Source organism: Balaenoptera musculus, chromosome 9 (genome assembly GCF_009873245.2).
Source record: "Balaenoptera musculus isolate JJ_BM4_2016_0621 chromosome 9, mBalMus1.pri.v3, whole genome shotgun sequence".
NCBI classification, from domain to species: Eukaryota; Metazoa; Chordata; class Mammalia; order Artiodactyla; family Balaenopteridae; genus Balaenoptera; species Balaenoptera musculus.
Genome location: NC_045793.1, coordinates 13,128,176 through 13,148,651, shown reverse-complemented (window position 1 = coordinate 13,148,651; position 20,476 = coordinate 13,128,176). Strand labels below are relative to the sequence as shown.

Sequence of the window (20,476 nt, the reverse complement as noted above, 5' to 3'; positions counted from 1 at the left end):
TTTTTATTTTTTATTTAATTAATGAACTTATTGCTGTTGGAGTCATGATGACTAGTCTCAGAGCATCCCTGCAATTCACTAGTAGGAAAAGTCAGGGAGCTGTAGGAAAGGCTGCATTGCTGTGACTATGGATAGAACCAAGAAGCCTTGAGCCTTTGGGAGATTGGAAATGAGCTAAGCTATTCTGGAAAGCTGCAGACAGGGTGAGGGGAAGCAGGGAGGTCATGTAGAGGAGAAGTACATACATGGGATTTAGGATCAAATAGACTGAAGTCGGAATCCTTGAACCAACCATCATTCACTAGTTGTACGGCTTTAAGTAAGTCTCCTAATGTTAAGCTCTTACTCTGTAAAATAATATAAAATGTATCCACTGCAGGGTTTTTTTTTTTTTTCCTGTGAAAATTAAAAAACATTTTAAGAGTACCTAAAGTGCTTAGTACAGTGTTTGTACAGTATGGAACTCTAGTACCACATGGGTAGGCTAAGTGATTAATGTGGTAAATATTGATATTATCAGACACTGGTGTCTTGAAATCTCCATAGCCACACCAAGTTTCCTTTAATCAGCTGGGTTGTATCCCTGATTCTCCTCTCTCTGTGTTTCAGGTGTTATTTCATTTGTTATTGAAGACACTGAAGACCTATGTCATCTTTTCTATTTATTATACCTGAAATCCAGTTACCAGTCCTATATGGGGACTCTGATTGCTCCTCAGTGGGTGATAACGGCAGCACACTGCTTCTTACCGTAAGTGATGGGGATCAATCTACTCTGTTAAGGCTTCAAGGCTGGGGCTCAACACTCCTTGTGGAAATTCTAAAAAACTTGTGCTGGTCAGGAAATCCTAACGATTTGACGGTGAAGGGGAGCTCAGCTACTTGGATAAAACTTAACTACACGTTCTTATGTTTAATGTGTCAGGAAAGAAAAAAGTTTTACGTTATAAAATAATATCTTACATACATATAAAATAGACCTGCAAATTGTTCTTAATGTTTTTAAGATTCATCCAAAACTGTTAGATGTGATGGTATTTTATTTTTCATTGCTGTATTATACTTCAGTGTGAATTCACACTGGTTCATTGTTTTCTTGACAGACATTTGAGTTATTTCTAGTTTTCTGCTATTTTGAACAGTGTTACTGTAAATGTACTTGTACCACGTACCTTAGAAAGTATTCTTGTATATATATCTGTGATGCATATTCTGTATGTGTGTGTGTGTGTGTGTATTGGTATATTCACTTCACATATCAGTTTATATCTGTAAGTACACCTATTGGTATATAACTAGAGCATATAATTAGGAGTGGAATTGCTGGGTCATGGAGCATGCAAATGTTCACTTTTACACACCCTCCAGCAATTTCTGAGTTCTTCCAACACTGGGTATTGTCAAGCTTTTTAATTTTTTTGCTGATTAAGTGTCAAATATCTTATTATCATTTTAATTTTGTTACCTTTACTAGTAGTGGTGATTAACATCCTCCACCCCCATCCTCCTCTTCCTTCTCCTTCTGACAATAATGTTTCTTTTGGGAAAAACTCTTTTATGTCTTGAAAATTTTGTGTGTTAAATTTTAAAAATATTGCTTCATAGGACTTCTATAAATGCTCTAGATATTACTTGTTTGTCAGTTATATATGTTGCAAATATCTTCCACTCTGTGGCTTGATCTTCTTTTTATGGTGTATTTTGATGAATAAGAGCTCTTAACTTCAAGATAATTCAGTTTAAAACTTGAATTATCAGTCTTTGTGGTTATTGAGCATTGTGCCAAGTCGAAAATATCTTTTATGACCACAAGATCAGAAAGATATTCCTTTATATTTACTTCTAAAGATTTTAAAGCTTTGATTTTCATATTTAAATTTTCATATAATTTAGAATTGATTTTTGTGAATGATGTGAAGTAGGGATCCAATTTCATTTTTTAAAGATAGTAAGCTAAATATCCAAATATCATTTGTCAATGGCCCTTCTTTCCCCACTGATCTGCAACACCTGTTCTGTCATCTGCCAGAGTTCCATCTGTATATGGGTCAGTTTCTGGGCTCTTGTTGCTGTTCCATTGGTTTATTTATTATAGACCACAATGCCTTAATAATTATGACTTTATCATAATTTGTGATGTGTGATATGGTTGGCCAACCATCTTATTCTTCATCAGGAATGCTTAGGAATTCTTTTACATAAATTAAAAAATCAGCTGGTCAAGTTCTATGAAAAACTCTATTGGGATTTATTTGGAATTGCTTTGACTTTTTATATCAGTTGCAAAGTACTGATATTTTCTGATATTGATTGTTCCCAGCCATGGATCTGAGATAGCTCTCTATTTATGTTTCCCTTTGATGCATTTCAAGAGTTTTATATTATCTGCATTCATGTCTTGTACATATCTTATTAAGTTTATTCCTAAAGTGCTTTATATTTTTCTATCATTTTAATTGACATACTTGCATAAAATTATATTTTCTGTCTATTGGTGAGGATGGAAATGCAATTGGTATTCAGAAGTTGATTTAATAGCTTGTTGCTTTGCTATATTCTCTTACTATTTCTAGTAATTTATGTATATGCTCTTGTGGGTTTTCTATCCATCATCTTTGATATGGGCCATTTTCACTATTGTTTAAATTCTAAATAATTTTTGAAATTTCCACATGATTATAAACAGCTCATAGAACTCAATACCGAAAAAACAAACAACCCAATCAAAAAATGGACAGAAGACCTGAATAGACATTTTTCCAAAGAAGACATATAGTTGGCTAACAGGCACATGAAAAGATAGTCAGTATTAGTATTAGAGAAATGCAAATCAAAACCACAATGAGATATCACCTCACACCGGTCAGAATGGCTATCATCAAAAAATGTACAAATAACAAATGTTGGAGAGGATGTGGAGAAAAGGGAACTCTTATACACTGTTGGTGCAGCCAGTGTGGAAAACATTATGGAGTTCCTCAAAAAGCTAAAAATAAAACTATCATATGATCCAGCAATTCTACTCCTGGGTATATATCCAGAAAAAAATGAAAACACTAATTTAAAAAGATACACGTACCCCAGTGTTCATAGCAGCATTATTTACAATAGCCAAGATATGGAAGCAACCCAAGTGCCCATCAACAGATGAATGGATAAAGAAGATGTGGTACATATATACAATGGGATATTACTCAGCCATAAAAAAAATGAAGTTCTGCCATTTACAGCAACATGGATGGACCTAGAGAATACTATGCTTAGTGAAATAAATCAGAGAAAGACAAATACTATATGATGTCACTTATATGTGGCATCTGAAAAATAACACAAATGAATGTATATGCAAAACAGAAACAGACTCACAGATACAGAAAACAAACTAGTGGTTACCAGAGGGGAGACAGAAGGGGAGAGGGGAAAATTAAGCGTATGGGATTAACAGATACAGACTACTGTGTTTGAAATGGATAAGCAACAAGGATATATTGTTGTATATCAGTTGTTCTATACAATTGTTGTCTATTGTATAGAATAGGGAATTATAGCCACTATCTTTTTTTTTAAAGAATTTTAAAGATTTTTTTTTATACAGCAGGTTCTTATTATCTATTTTATACATATTAGTGTATATATGTCAATCCCAATCTCCCAATTCATCACACCACCACCCCCACCCCCCACCGCTTTGCCCCATTGGTGTCCATATGTTTGTTCTCTATATCTGTGTCTCTAGTTTTGCCCTGCAAACCGGTTCATCTGTACCATTTTTCTAGGTTCCACATACATGCGTTAATATATGATATTTGTTTTTCTCTCTCTGACTTAACTTCACTCTGTATGACAGTCTCTAGGTCCATCCACGTATCTACAAGTGACCCAATTTCGTTCCTTTTTATGGCTGAGTAATATTCCATTGTATATATGTACCACATCTTCTTTATCCATTCGTCTGTTGATGGGCATTTAGGTTGCTTCCATGACCTGGCTATTGTAAATAGTGCTGCAATGAACATTGGGGTGCATGTGTCTTTTTGAGTTATGGTTTTCTCTGGGTATATGCCCAGTCGTGGGACACCAAGAGGGGAAAGTGGGGTGTAGGTGGTGGTGGTAGGATGAACTGGGAGATTGGGACTGACATGTATACACTAATATGTATAAAATAGATAACTAATAAAAACTTGCTGTATAAAAAAATAAATAGATAAAATTAGCCTTATCTTGCCCTGCCCCCCCCCAAAAATCATAACATGGATGTAATAAACAATGCTGTTGTCAATACTACCTCATAACCAAGTTACGTAGACACTCCAAACCTTTTTATTTTATTCTGTTTCTGGGTTTTCTCATTTGTCTCCTCTATTCCTGTATCTTTCTACACACTGTTTTACCTAATGACACCTACAGCCAGAATTTGCCTCTACTGGAACTTGTCAGTAAAAGAAATGAATGCTCATGACCCTTTATCCTGCCCACAAAATATACTTGTTTAAAATATGACTATTAATTAGCCATGTACAGCTTCAGAGCTACAAAGAAAATGTAACTTTTCTGTCATGTCTTGGCTTTAAAAGAGATGAAGACAAGTTTTCTGGGTTTACATTTTAGTCAGGTATATTTACATTTTTCATTGTACCTTTTAATAAGAAAAATAATCCAAAAATTGTATGTGCAAATTTATAGTTATTCTATTGTTACCTTAAATGGTGTTTATATAGTTAATTTTAATATAGGTTATTTATGTTGCAATTATAATGCCACAGGGCTATTTTATCTGGAAGAACTTACAGGCAAATAAAATAGACAATGAACTCAGACATATTTGTGCATAGCATAATTACCTAAATTTTTAAAAATGTAAGGATTTACATCATTTCACGTATTTGAAGCATCTAAAAACTTTTAAATAAAGCATGTTCAATAACTGCCAGTTAATAAAGTAAATCACAGAACAGATATTTTATTTTATTTTATTTTATTTTTTAGAAAACTGCCCTGATGTGGGCCAGTTAGTTTTTTTTTTTTTTTTGGTTGTTGTTGTTGTTGTTGTTGTTGTTTTTAATTATTTAATTATTTATTTTATTTTTTTTGGCTGTGTTGGGTCTTCGTTTCTGTGCGAGGGCTTTCTCTAGTTGTGGCAAGCGGGGGCCACTCTTCATCACAGTGCGCGGGCCTCTCACTATCGCGGCCTCTCTTGTTGCGGAGCACAGGCTCCAGACGCGCAGGCTCAGTAGTTGTGGCTCACGGGCCCAGTTGCTCTGCAGCATGTGGGATCTTCCCAGACCAGGGCTCAAACCTGTGTCCCCTGCATTGGCAGGCGGATTCTCAACCACTGCGCCACCAGGGAAGCCCGATATTTTATTTTTTGTTGGCAGTCTAAACATTATTAAATACTTGGGGAAACAGGTAATCTTTCTATAGTACTACATCATCGGTTTTTTTATGCTTAAATGTTAAATACTTGTTTTATTTCTATTTTTTCACTTCTCTATTTTCTGTATTAGCAACCCTAGCATTCGCTCTCATTCTTTACCATATTCAAATAGCAGGTTGACAGCTTATGGAAAAGTACTTCTTTTAGTGCTACTAACTTCAAAAATATACCAAAGATATGAAATAAAGATTTTGTGTTTTTTCAGTGAGTTTCACTGAGGTAAGCAATAAATCTACATCATTTAAGACAGGTTCTTCATGTACCTGACATAGGACCTGCTGCTTTTCACCTGGATAGACAAAATCACTGTGCATCTAGGGCACTCATTATGGCTGAGCCTAGGTGCAGCCCCAGATTCTTCTCAGCATGGGTCTCTGGGCAACCACTACATATCAGGTGGAGTAGGCCAGTGAGGGGCAGCTTATATGCCATCCTGGATGTCAGATGTGCATGTCTTGGAATTAACATTTTTTTTCTTTCCCAACATAAATAATAATAAGGAGTTACCTACATGGCTGCAGGAACTAGGTAACTGCTACTTTATCATAAAAAAAAAAAAAGAACTACTTCCCTTTGGCAATGTGCTCCAGTATTCTGCTGCACAAACACACAAATGCAATGAAAAAAAAATTTTTTTTGTACTTTAAAAAATTAATTAATTCTTATTTTTTGGCTGCATTGGGTCTTCGTTGCTGTGTGTGGGCTTTTCTCTAGTTGTGGTGAGCAGGGGCTACTCGTTGTTGCAGTACGCAGGCTTCTCATTGCAGTGGCTTCTCTTGTTGCGGAGCATGGGCTCTAGGTGCGTGGGCTTCAGTAGTTGTGGCACATAGGCTTCAGTAGTTGTGGCACGTGGGCTTCAGTAGTTGTGGCATGCAGACTTCAGTAGTTGTGGCTCGCAAGCTCTAGAGCGCAGGCTCAGTAGTTGTGGTGCATGGGCTTAGTTGCTTCGCAGCATGTGGGATCTTCCCGGGCCAGGGATTGAACCTGTGTACCCTGCATTGGCAGGCAGATTCTTAACCACTGTGCCACTAGGGAAGTTCCTATAGCCATTATCTTGTAATGACTATTAATGGAGTATAATCTGTAGAAATACTGAATCACTATGCTGTACACCTGAAGCTAATATATTATAAATCAAATATACTTCAATAAAAAAGGAACAAAATGGAATTTCCACATGATTAAATCTTTCATTTGTAAGTTTAGAATTTGGAGGGTAAATTTTAGGGGGTAACTTTCCAAATTAAAAAAAAAATCTTTTGAAAAGGGAACCCTCCTCCACTGTTGGTTGGTAGGAATGTAAATTGGTGCAGCCATTATAGAAAGCAGTATGGAGGTTCCTTAAAAAACTAAAAGTAGAGGGACTTCCCTGTTGGTCCAGTGGGTAGGACTCCACACTCCCAATGCAGGGGCCCCAGGTTCGATCCCTGGTTGGGGAACTAGATCCCGCATGCATGCCGCAACTAAGAGTCCACATGCCGCAAGTGAGTCTGCATGCCGCAACTAAGAAGTCCGCATGCCACAACTAAGAAGTCCGCATGCCACAACTAAAGATCCCACATGCTGCAACTAAGACCTGGAGCAGTCTAAATAAACAAACAAACAAATAAACAAAACATTAAAAGAAAACAACTAAAAGTAGAGTCACCAGATGACCCAGCAATCTCACTTCTGGGCATATATCAACAAAAGAGAAAAACTCTAATGCTAAAAGATACATGCATCCCAGTGTTCATAGCAGCACTATTTACAATAGCCAAGACATGGAAGCAACCTAAATGTCCTTTGACAGATGAATGGATAAAGAAGATGTGTTTATATACACACACACACACATACATATACATACAATGGAATATTACTCAGCCATAAAAAAGAATGAAATTCTGCCATTTGCTGCAACATGGATTGACCTAGAGATTATCAGAAGTGAAGTAAGCCAGAGAAAGACAAATATATGATATTGCTTATATGTGGAATCTAAAAAAAAGATACAAATGAACTTATATACAAAACAGAAATAGACCCAGAGACATAGAAAACAAACTTATGGTTACCAAAGGGGAGAAGTAGGGGAGGGATAAATTAGGAGTTTGGGATTAACAGATACACACTACTATATATAAAATAAACAATAAGGACCTACTGTATAGCACAGGGAACTATCAGTATATTCAATATCTTGTAATAACCTATAATGGAAAAGAATCTGAAAAAGAATATATGTATGTGTGTGTATATATATATATATATGCATAAAACTGAATCAGTTTGCTGTATACTTGAAACATTGTAAATCATTTATACTTAAATTTAAAAAAGAGAAAAAATCTTTTGAATTCTAATTTAATTGTTTTGTGGTCAGAGAATGTGATCTATGTGATACTGATTCTTTGAAAATAATTGAGACTTTTTGGGCCTGTATGGAGTCAATTTTTATAAATGTTTCTTGCGTGCTTGGAAGAATGTGTGCTCTCTAATTTTAGGATAGAAGGTTCTATTTATGTTCAGTATATAAAAAGTTTTAATAATGTAGTTCAAATCTTCTATATCCTTACTAATTTTTTTTTGCTTGATACCAGTAAATGAAGGAAAGTGCGTTTGTGTGTGTGTGTGTGAGAGAGAGCGAGAGAGAAAGAATAGCCTTGTGATATGTGATAGTATCAATATTTTTTCTCTTCTTCATTTTCCAGAGATCTCCAGGTCATCTTAACTGGTGGAGCCAACAGTTTTCAAGACTTTATTGGGGAGATTCTGCCTTATGAGAAGATCATCATTCACCCAAACTTCACTGTCACTTCTCCTAAAAATGATCTTATGCTGATAAAGTTGTCTATACCCCTCACCTTCTTCTCCACCAGCATTTTTCAGTTGCCTAGTGCCAAGATAAAGGAATTTCCAGATTGCTTGATTTACACCTGGGTAGAGAATAAAGAATCTGTTGGTGAGTGACTGTCAAAAAGAAGAATTAGCTGTGTTCTTGGATATATTCACATCTTCAGGGTCTCTGAGGAGTTAGGGGAAGGAATTGGAACTTATTTTTAAGCACATGTGTAAAGGTAGAAATAGAGCAACAATATCAGCTCTTTAGACTAGAAGCGGTAATCTCCTTTAGGGCTTTGGGAATCAAATCCTAAATCAAAGTGTTGCATGTATGTATCACATTGGCACACACTGCAGAGGACTGGGATTCAGGGATTTATGTTTGAGTTTTGGTTCTGCCATTTATTATAGGGTTATTGACAAATTCTTTAACTTTGAATCTTAATTTGCAAGTTGGTAAAAATCATATTTTTCCTTTACCTGCCTATCAGCGATATGGTTATCACTTACAACAGTGATAACAGCTACCATTTGTTGAGCACTAACTACGTCCCAGGCACTAAGCATCCTATACATATTATTTAGCCATCATCAAACATCATGTAGATAAATTTTCGTAGGATTTATATCTTGTAAATGAGGAAACCAAGACTCAGGGAGATTTAACTAATTGTCCAAGGTTATAAACTTGGTGATGGCAGAGCTTGGATTCAGATCTTGTTTGATGTGTGGAGTGTCTTGGTTGGCACCACTCCTTGATGCTGATTATCTTTCAAAGATGATAAATGAACAGGAGGATATGTTTAATCCATGGTCTGTTCCATCAGTTCTTCCTCTGCAGTCCATTCTAACTGAAAAGAAGCCCTGAAGGAGAGGGAGGCAAGATACCTTATGAAAATGCAAATAGGAATGAAAGCCTCCTTTATTTCTTGTGCTTAGGAAATCCAGGCAGTAACCTGCACAGCATTATGAATGAATTGAACACTGATTCAATCTGCAAAGCTTTACTGGGTGAAAAGTTCCTTGAAGACATGTTCTGTATGGGATGCATAGGAATAAGCAGAGATAAATGCCAGGTAACCTTTCTTATCTCACTTGCCCATAAGCTCAATCTGTGCTCTTCCTCTTTGTCTTTGTGTCTCTGTTACCTCTCATCCTTCACGAGGGTCTGTATTTTGCAGTCAGGTTAAGAGCTCAGAGAGTAAGGGGCTGAAGAATGATGACCCTCTCTCCTCCACCCTATGTTAGAGATGAGAGATATGGATTTTTGAGAAGTGTAAAGCTATCTTCCAGCTACCATTTTGAAATTTCTGTCTAGGGATGATTGGGTGGTAGGGGTAGTTAGTACAGTGGAAAGAAGCTTCCACCGTATTATATCCTGGGCCCTTTTGCATGGCAGATATAGTGGCTTTTCCTTTTGTTCCAGTGCTGAAAAATTTCCAGGTGGGAGGGAAGTTCTGATCCCCTCTACTCTGTCTGGCAGGTGACCACAGCTGCACCAGCCACATGTGGCGGTGAATTACAAGGAATTATGTCTTGGGCAACTGGATGTATTCTGACAGATCATACTATTGTCTTCACTGACATCTCCAGCTACATTCCATGGATTGAGAACATTATTTCTACAAAATAAGCTGATATAGTACTCCACTGATACCCTTACATCCCAGCTGATCCATGGCAACCACATTATGTATCTCAGTCCCAGTTTTTCCTAGGATCTAGGCTTGAGTGGAGTTTCAGAAGAGATCACTGATGACTCCTGGGTGTTAGCATTACTCTAGTTTATTTAACTGTTTCTTTGCTTATTCCCAACTTATGAATAAGTGTTTATAACATTGAAAGCATGAATGCTGGTCTCAAGAAGTGTAGTCCACCCAGGAAGCTTTTTGGATTCTACCAAGTCAGATATTTCTGTTAAAATACTCCCTGTTTTATCCTGAGCACACAGAAGACAAGGGGAAATGAGGGACAATAACTACCAGGAGTCTGTTTGCACAAGATGCAAACCACGTAGCTGGACAGTAATTGGCTGAAAATTAATGAGACGATTTAGCAGTTCTTCTAATGACCAGGTGTCTCCTGGGTGAGTGAGAGTGAGAGTGAGTGTGAGTGTGTGTGTGTGTGTGTGTGTGTATGGGGGTTGTAGTTAATGTTTCCATTATCTATCAATACTTAAAAGATCTGTAGAATCAAATTTTTCTTAGGTTTGCTGAGGCCACACAAAGGTCAGTGTAATTTTGGAATATGGATTTCTGTATTTTGAGCTATGGCTGTAATGCATATTACAAATATCAAGGATTTTATAAATGATAGGATGGGTTTCTTCCAATAGATTTTCTTTCCAGTTTACTGCTTTTTTATTTGCTTAAAATCACAAGACTTTCTTTTTATTTTATTTATTTATTTTTTTGGCTGCATTGGGTCTTCGTTGCTGTGTGCGGGCTTTCTCTAGTTGCAGCGAGCGGGGGCTACTCTTTGTTGCGATACGCGGACTTCTGATTGCAGTGGCTTCTCTTGTTGTGGAACATGGGCTCTAGGCACGCAGGCTTCAGTAGTTGTGGCACGAGGGCTCAGTAGTTGTGGCTCGCGGGCTCTAGAGCGCAGGCTCAGTAGTTGTGGCGTGCGGGCTGAGTTGCTCCGCGGCATGTGGGATCTCCCTGGACCAGGGCTCGAACCCGTGTCCACTGCATTGGCGGGTGGAGTCTTAACCTCTGCGCCACCAGGGAAGCCCTACAAGACTTTCTTAAAGGAGAACAAAATAGTGGAGTTCATGGGGATTTTGCCTGAGAGTTTTTATACATGACCCTGAATGCACTTTCTAGGCCATGCATGTATTCATGAGCACACGCTTTCATTCTCAAGCACACCCAAAAGACACTTATTTCTCATTCCAAAATTGTGTTCTCCACAAATTGTTTCATTAATCCTCAATAGAGCAAACTGATTTTGATTTAAAGCCTGTTAATTTTCATATAAAATATTGAGCATTCTAGAAATTTCAGTGTCTGAAATGTAAAACACATTTTCTTTATAACATCTTTATTGGAGTATAATCGCTTTACAAGGGTGTGTCAGTTTCTGCTTTATAACAAAGTGAATCAGCTATACATATATATATATCCCCATATCTCCTCCCTCTTGCATCTCCCTCCCACCCTCCCTATCCCACCCCTCTAGGTGGTCACAAAGCACCAAGCTGATCTCCCTGTGCTATGCGGCTGCTTCCCACTAGCTATCTATTTTACATTTGCTAGTGTTTATAAGTCCATGCCACTCTCTCACTTCGTCCCAGCTTACCATTCCCCCTCCCCGCATCCTCAAGTCCATTCTCTACGTCTGTATCTTTATTCCTGTCCTGCCCCTAGGTTCTTCAGAACCATTTTTTTTTTTTAGATTCCATATATATGTGTTAACATACGGTATTTGTTTTTCTCTTTCTGACTTACTTCACTCTGTATGACAGTCTCTAGATCCATCCATGTCTCTACAAATGACGCAGTTTCGTTCCTTTTTATGGCTGAGTAATATTCCATTGTATATATGTACCACATCTTCTTTGTCCATTCGTCTGTCGATGGGCATTTAGGTTGCTTCCATGACCTGGCTATTGTAAATAGAGCTACAATGAACATTGGGGTGCATGTGTCTTTTTGAATTATGGTTTTCTCAGGGTATATGCCCAGTAGTGGGATTGCTGGGTCATATGGTAATTCTATTTTTAGTTTTTTAAAGAACCTCCATACTGTTCTCCATAGTGGCTCTATCAATTTACATTCCCACCAACAGTGCAAGAAGGTTCCCTTTTCTCCACACCCTCTCCAGCATTTGTTGTTTGTAAATTTTCTGATGATGCCCATTCTAACTGGTTTGAGGTGATACCTCATTGTAGTTTTGATTTGCATTTCTCTAATAATTAGTGATGTTGAGCAGCTTTTCATGTGCTTCTTGGCCATCTGTCTGTCTTCTTTGGAGAAATGTCTATTTAGGTCTTCTGCCCATTTTTGGATTGGGTTGTTTGTTTTTTTAATATTGAGCTGCATGAACTCTTTATATATATTGGAGATTAATCCTTTGTCCGTTGATTCATTTGCAAATATTTTCTCCCATTCTGAGGGTTGTCTTTTCATTTTGTTTGTAGTTTCCTTTGCTTTGCAAAAGCTTTTAAGTTTCATTAGGTCCCATTTGTTTATTTTTGTTTTTATTTCCCTTTATCTAAGAGGTGGGTCAAAAAGGATCTTGCTGTGATTTATGTCATAGAGTGTTCTGCCTATGTTTTCCTCTAAGAGTTTTATAGTGTTTGGCCTTACATTTAGGTCTTTAATCCATTGTGAGTTTATTTTTGTGTATGGTGTTAGGGAGTGTTCTAATTTCATTCTTTTACATGCAGCTGTCCAGTTTTCCCAGCACCACTTATTGAAGAGGCTGTCTTTTCTCCATCCTTTATCAAAAATAAAGTGACCATATGTGCGTGGGTTTATCTCTGGGCTTTCTATCCTGTTCCATTGATCTGTATTTCTGTTTTTGTGCCAGTACCATACTGTCTTGATTACTGTAGCTTTGTAGTATAGTCTGAAGTCTGGGAGCCTGATTCCTCCAGCTCTGTTTTTCTTTCTCAAGATTGCTTTGGCAATTCGGGGTCTTTTGTGTTTCCATATAAATTGAACATTTTTTGTTCTAGTTCTGTGAAAAATGCCATTGGTAGTTTGATAGGAATTGCATTGAATCTGTAGATTGCTTTGGATAGTATAGTCATTTCCACAATATTGATTCTTCCAATCCAAGAACATGGTATCTCTCTCCATCTGTTTGTATCATCTTTAATTTCTTTCATCAGTGTCTTATAGTTTTCTGCATAGAGGTCTTTTGTCTCCTTAGGTAGGTTTATTCCTAGGTATTTTTTTCTTTTTGTTGCAGTGGTAAATGGGAGTGTTTCCTTAATTTCTCTTTCAAATTTTTCATCATTAGTGTAGAGGAATGCAAGAGATTTTTGTGCAGTAATTTTGTATCCTGCTTCTTTACCAAATTCGTTGATTAGCTCTAGTAGTTTTCTAGTAGCAGCTTTAGGATTCTCTATGTATAGTATCATGTCATCTGCGAACAGTGACAGTTTTACTTCTTCTTTTCCTATTTGGATTCCTTTTATTTCTTTTTCTTCTCTGATTGCTGTGGCTAAAACTTCCAAAAGTATGTTGAATAATAGTGGTGAGAGTGGAAAACCTTGTCTTTTTCCTGATCTTAGTGGAAATGGTTTCAGTTTTTCACCATTGAGAACGATGTTGGCTGTGGGTTTGTCATATATGGCCTTTATTATGTTGAGGTAAGTTCCCTCTGTGCCTACTTTCTGGAGTGTTTTTATCGTAAATGGGTGTTGAATTTTGCCAACAGCTTTTTCTGCATCTATTGAGATGATCATATGGTTCTTCTCCTTCAATTTGTTAATATGGTTTATCACATTGATTGATTTGCGTATATTGAAGAATGCTTGCATTCCTGAGATAAACCTCACTTGATCATGGTATTTGATCCTTTTAATGTGCAGTTGGATTCTGTTTGCTCATATTTTGTTGAAGATTTTTGCATCTATGTTCATCAGTGATACTGTCCTATAGTTTTCTTTCTTTGTGACATCTGTGTCTGATTTTGGTTATCAGGGTGATGGTGGCCTCGTAGAATGAGTTTGGGAGTGTTCCTCCCTCTGCTATATTTTGGAAGAGTTTGAGAAGGATAGGTATTAGTTCTTCCCTAAATGTTTGATAGAATTCGCCTGTGAAGCCATCTGGTCCTGAGCTTTTGTTTGTTGGAAGAATTTTCGTCACAGTCTCAATTTCAGTGCTTGTGATTGGTCTGTTTATATTTTCTGTTTCTTCCTGGTTCAGTCTCAGAAGGTTGTGCTTTTCCAAGAATTTGTCCATTTCTTCCATGTTGTCATTTTATTGGCATATAGTTGCTTGTAGTGATCTCTCATGATCATTTCTATTTCTGCAGTGTCAGTTGTTACTTCTCCTTTTTCATTTCTAATTCTGTTGATTTGAGTCTTCTCCCTTTTCTTCTTGATGAGTCTGGCTAATGGTTTATCAGTTTTGTTTATCTTCTCAAAGAAGCAGCTTTTAGTTTTATTGACCTTTGCTATCGCTTCCTTCATTTATTTTTCATTTATTTCTGATCTGATCTTTATGAGTTCTTTCCTTCTGCAAACTTTGGGGCTTTTTTGTTCTTCTTTCTCTAATTGCTTTAGGTGCAAGGTTAGGTTGTTTATTTTAGATGTTTCTTGTTTCTTGAGGTAGGATTGTATTGCTATAAACTTCCCTCTTAGAACTGCTTTTGCTGCATCCCATAGGTTTTGGGCCGTTGTGTTTTCATGGTCATTTGTTTCTAGGTATTTTTTGATTTCCCCTTTGATTTCTTCAGTGATGTCTTAGTTATTTAGTACTTTATTGTTTAGCCTCCATGTGTTTGTATTTTTAATAGATTTTTTCCTGTAATTGATATCTTGTCTCATAGCGTTGTGGTCGGAAAAGATACTTGATACAGTTTCAATTTTCTTAAATTTTCCAAAGCTTGATTTGTGACCCAAGATATGATCTATCCTGGAGAATGTTCCATGAGCACTTGAGAAGAAAGTGTATTCTGTTGTTTTTGGATGGAATGTCCTATAAATATCAATTAAGTCCATCTTGTTTAATGTGTCATTTAAAGCTGTGTTTCCTTATTTATTTTCATTTTGGATGATCTGTCCATTGGTGAAAGTGGGGTGTTAAAGTCCCCCACTATTATTGTGTTACTGTCAATTTCCTCTTTTATAGCTGTTAGCAGTTGCCTTATGTATTGAGGTGCTCCTATGTTGGGTGCATAAATATTTACAATTGTTATATCTTCTTCTTGGATTGATACCTTGATCATTATGTAGTGTCCTTCTTTGTCTCTTGTAATAGTCTTTGTTTTAAAGTGTATTTTGTCTGATATGAGAATTGCTACTTCAGCTTTCTTTTGATTTCCATTTGCATGGAATATCTTTTTCCATCGCCTCACTTTCAGTCTGTATGTGTCCCTAGGTCTGAAGTGGGTCTCTTGTCGAGAGCATATGTACGGGTCTTGTTTTTGTATCCATTCAGCCAGTCTATGTCTTTTGGTTGGAGCATTTAATCCATTTACATTTCAGGTAGTTATTGTTATGTATGTTCCTATTACCATTTTCTTAATTGTTTTGGGTTTGTTGTTGTAGGTCTTTTCCTTCTCTTGTGTTTCCTGCCTAGAGAATTTCCTTTAACATTTGCTGTAGAGCTGGTTTGGTGGTGCTGAATTCTCTTAGCTTTTGCTTGTCTGTAAAGGTTTTAGTTTCTCCGTTGAATCTGAATGAGATCCTTGCTGGGTAGAGTAATCTTGGTTGTAGGTTTTTCCTTTTCATCACTTTAAATATGTCCTGCCACTCCCTTCTGGCTTGCAGAGTTTCTGCTGAATGATCAGCTATTAACCTTATGGGGATTCCATTGTATGTTATTTGTTGCTTTTCCCTTGCTGCTTTTAATATTTTTTCTTTGCATTTAATTTTTTAAAAAAATTTTAATTAATTAATTAATTTATTTATTTATTTTTGGCTGTGTTGGGTCTTCGTTTCTATGCGAGGGCTTTCTCCAGTTGTGGCAAGTGGGGGCCACCCTTCATCGCGGTGCGTGGGCCTCTCACTGTCACAGCCTCTCTTGTTGCGGAGCACAGCCTCCAGACGTGCAGGCTCAGTAGTTGTGGCTCGTGGGCTCCAGAGCGCAGGCTCAGTAGTTGTGGCTCACGGGCCCAGTTGCTCCGCGGCATGTGGGATCTTCCCAGACCAGGGCTCGAACCCGTGTCCCCTGCATCGGCAGGCAGATTCTCAACCACTGTGCCACCAGGGAAGCCCTGCATTTAATTTTTGATAGTTTGATTAATAGGTGTCTTGGCGTGTTTCTCCTTGGATTTATCCTGTATGGAACTCTCTGTGCTTCCTGCACTTCATTGATTATTTCCTTTCCCATTTTAGGGAAGTTAACAACTATAATCTCTTCAAGAATGTTTTCTCAGTCCCTTTTTTTTCTCTTCTCCTTCTGGGACCCCTATAATTCGAATGTTGGTGCATTGAATGTTGTCCCAGAGGTCTCTGAGACTGTCCTCAGTTCTTTTCATTCTTTTATCTTTATTCTGCTCTGCGGTAGTTATTTCCACTGTTTTATCTTCCAGGTCACTTATCCATTCTTTTGCCTCAGTTATTCTGCTATTGATTCCTTCTAGAGAATTTTAAATTTCATTTAGTGTGTTGTTCATCATTGTTTGTTTGCTCTTTAGTTTGTCTAGGTCCTTGTTAAACGTTTCTTGTTTTTTCTCCATTCTGTTTCCAAGATTTTGGATCATTTTTACTATCATTATTCTGAATTCTTTTTCAGGTAGACTGCCCATTTCCTCTTCATTTGTTTGGTCTGATGGGTTTTTACCTTGCTCCTTCATCTGCTGTGTATTTTTCTGTCTTCTCATTTTGCTTAACTTACTGTGTTTGGTGTCTCCTTTTCGCAGGCTGCAAGTTTGTAGTTCCCGTTGTTTTTGATGTCTGCCCCCAGTGGGTAATGTTGGTTCAGTGGGTTGTGTAGTCTTCCTGGTGGAGGGGACTGATGCTGTGTTCTGGTGGATGAGGCTGGATCTTGTCTTTCTGGTGGGCACGACCATGTCCAGTGGTGTGTTTTGGGGTGTCTCTGAACTTAGTGTGATTTTAGGCAGCCTCTCTGCTAATGGGTAAGGTTGTGTTCCTGTCTTGCTAGTTGATTGGCATAGGGTGTCCAGCACTGTAGCTTGCTGGTCATTGAGTGGACCTGGGTCTTAGCATTGAGATGGAGATCTCTGGGAGAGCTTTTGCCATTTGATATTACTTGGAGCCCAGAGGTCTCTGGTGGACCAGTGTCTTGAACTTGGCTCTCCCACCTTAGGGGCGCTGGCCTGACACCCGGCTAGAGCACCAAGACCCTGTCAGCCACACAGCTCAGAAGAAAAGGGACAAAAAAGAAAGGAAGGAAGGAAGGAAGAAAATAAAGTTATTAAAATAAAAAATTATTATAAATTAAAAAAATTAAAAAGTAATAAAAAAAGAAAGAAAGAAGAGAGCGACCAAACCAAAAAACAAATCCAGCAATGATAACAAGCACTAAAATGTATACTCAAAAAAAAAAACAAAACAGACAGATAGAACCGTAGGACAAATGGTAAAAGCAAAGCTATACCAACAAAATCACGCAAAGAGACATACACATACACACTCACAAAAAGAGAAAAAGGAAAACAAACAAACAAAAAATATATATATAAAAGAAAAAAAAAAGGAAGTGAGCAACCAAATCAATAAACAAATATACCAATGATAATAAACTCTAGATACTAAACTAAGATAAACATAAAACCAGAGACAAGTTAGATGCAGAAAGCAAACCCCAAGTCTACAGTTGCTCCCAAAGACCACCTCCTCAATTTGGGATGACTTGTTGTCTATTCAGGTATTCCACAGATGAAGGGTACATCAAGTTGATTTTGGAGATTTTATCCGCTGCTCCTGAGGCTGCTGGGAGAAATTTCCCTTTCTCTTCTTTGTTCGCACAGCTCCCAGGGTTCAGCTTTGGATTTGGACCCGCCTCTGCATGTAGGTCACCTGAGGGCGTCTGTTCTTCGCCCAGACAGGAGGGGGTTAAAGGAGCGGCTTATTAGGGGCCTCTGCTCACTCAGGCTGGTATGCACTAATAGAACCACCTCCTCTTTCCCAAGCACATATATATTCCTGTATACTCTCTCTTTTTTTTTTTTTTTTTTTTTTGATGTGGACCATTTTTTAAAAGTCTTTACAGAATTTGTTACAATATTGCTTCTGTTTTATGTTTTGGTTTTTTGGCCGTGAGGCATGTGGGATCCTAGCTCCCTGACCAGGGATCGAACCTGCACCCCCTGCATTGGAAGGTGAAGTCTCAACCACCAGACTGCCAGGGAAGTCCTATATTCCTGTATACTCTCTTTAACTATTCTGACTCATCCTTTGGGTCTCAGGTTAAATGTTACTTTTTTCAGGAAAATATTCCTGCCAGTTCTCCTTCCCTGCCCCAGTTGGCTCTAGGTGCCCCTTATCTATGGTCTCATGATATGGTCTCATATTTTATCCTTGAGGGGAAAGTGCATGATAATGCATTGTTTGCTTTCCCTCCTAGATTCTATGAAATCATGAAAGCAGGGCTGAGTCTTTCTTCATCACTGCTGTAACTGCAGCTCATCCATAGTGCTTAGAACACTGCAGCATGACATTAGACTTCTAGGTTTGTTGGATTTTTGCAATTTATTCATTTGTAGGGTCCACAAAATATTCCTAATCAGTTAAAAATTTGTGTTGTATTCTTCATGTTAATTAACACATTTGCTATTGTAGTTTTCAGTAAGGAAACTTTAAGTGCTAGACCATTTCTGAAGATACTAATACCCGATTAGAAAGCTTCATATCTTTAATAACCACCCTGGAGTATGAATTATGACTCTAGTACGTCAGATGGTAGCTAACCACCCCCTAGTTTGTGATAGAGTTAATTTATATTCACAGACATATCACCACTACTGTGTTATTTTAATGTACATTACCACTCAGACAAGGTGACAATCCAGAATTCACAGAATGCACAGAATAAGCCTGCTTTGGGAGTAACTAGAAGGACCCCCTAGGAGAACTCTATGATATATACCCTAATCTAAAGAGTTATGGCCTGGAGGTGAGGTGTGGCTCTGGAGCTTGGAGAGGGGATGCTTTAGAGCCTGTGGGAAGGCTGTCAGGTTCTAGCGCAGAGATCCTAGGGAGATGCTTACGCTTGGCTTTCACATTGTGCAGTGGCTCAATGAATAAATTAGAAGTCCTTCTGCTGAGGACAGTCATTCAATTGGGTAGGGAGGACATGACTTCATTTCTGTCAAGCTGCCACAGCACCAGGCAGAAGAAACACTATGTTCAGTGATCAGACTTTCTGCTCAGGTTGTCTGTAGCCTGGCAAAACAGAACCAGAGAAAATAAAATACTTCCCCCATCTTCCTTCATCAAATCTTACAATATTTAACCCTTCCAACATCTATCAGGTCCCATCACAACTTCAAATGTGGGGTAAAAGACTTGCTAACCTCCTACTTCAAAGTTTAATATATAGCAAAAAAAAAAAAAAAATCAATGGATGTGTGAGAATATAATAACTTAAAATAAGATGAGCATTATGAAAAAAAAAGATCCAATGCCTGTCTGTGAAATAAAGTCATTATAAGTCATAGGAAATGTTAGAAAACATCTCACTTATGTTTTCATTCAGAGTTTAGAGAACACTGATTTTATAAAAAGAATATGACCTAATATAATGAAATTAAAAAACAAATGCTTCAAGATTTAATTATTGATTAAAAAAAATCAGTGGAGGGAAGAGGTCTGAATAGCAGATAAGATGCTCCAGAAAAAAATGAGAATATTTGAAGATATTACTAAAATATTAATTCAGAATTCATAGAAAAAAGGAAAAAAGGAAAAAAGAAATGTGATTAGAGGAGAGAGAAAGAGAGATGTGATGTCAGATCTAGCAGGTCATTTACATGTGCTGTGGTTTGCAGAAGAGAAAACACGAAAACTTAATAAACAGCAGTAATAACCAAAGAAACTGTGGAAGAAGATGTAATTGAAAAGGCTGAAAGTCAGGCAAAATCAATGAAATTAGATTCAGACCTGCATAATTCTGGTGATTTGTTTTAATTTTAAAAAGTAGGTAAAATATATTCCAGAGGCTTCTAGGTAGAAAAACCTAAGAAGGAGGTAAAACACTATTCTTCAGATTTTTGTTCAAAAATTCTAAATCCCAGAAGACCATAAATTGATATCTAAAGTTCTGATGGAGAAACATTGTGATCTAGGAACTAATAATATAAGTCAAGTGCAATACAGAGTTTGATTTGTAACTGCTCATGGGCTGTGGCTGTTAGACCTCCACCCAGCCCCCACTCTCTCCATACTGGGAGCTCTCAGAGCCTCTCTGTGGTCTCCAGACTATAGGCCTAACGGATAGGAAGCTTAGTAAGATGAAAGAGTCTACCCTTCTCTCTAGTTTGGAGACTCAGCAACTTTCAGGAGGATTCTGCAGGGCTATGTGCACCAGTAGATAATAGGCCCACATTACATTCTGAGTTATTCAGCCTAAATAGCAC

The 20,476-nt window shown here is 37.6% G+C and overlaps 1 protein-coding gene across 1 annotated transcript in view; it reads left to right on the top strand.

The window, feature by feature from the left end:
• Positions 1–614: 614 nt before the first annotated feature.
• The window catches only part of LOC118901204 (trypsin-like), a 49,793-nt gene continuing 29,931 nt past the window's right edge, over positions 615–20,476 (top strand). The window contains exons 1-3 of the mRNA XM_036864299.1: positions 615–751; positions 8,128–8,378; positions 9,197–9,333. Coding sequence (XP_036720194.1) covers positions 696–751; positions 8,128–8,378; positions 9,197–9,333 — 444 coding nt within the window. The 5' untranslated portion in view covers positions 615–695. The remainder of the gene's footprint in view (positions 752–8,127; positions 8,379–9,196; positions 9,334–20,476) is intronic.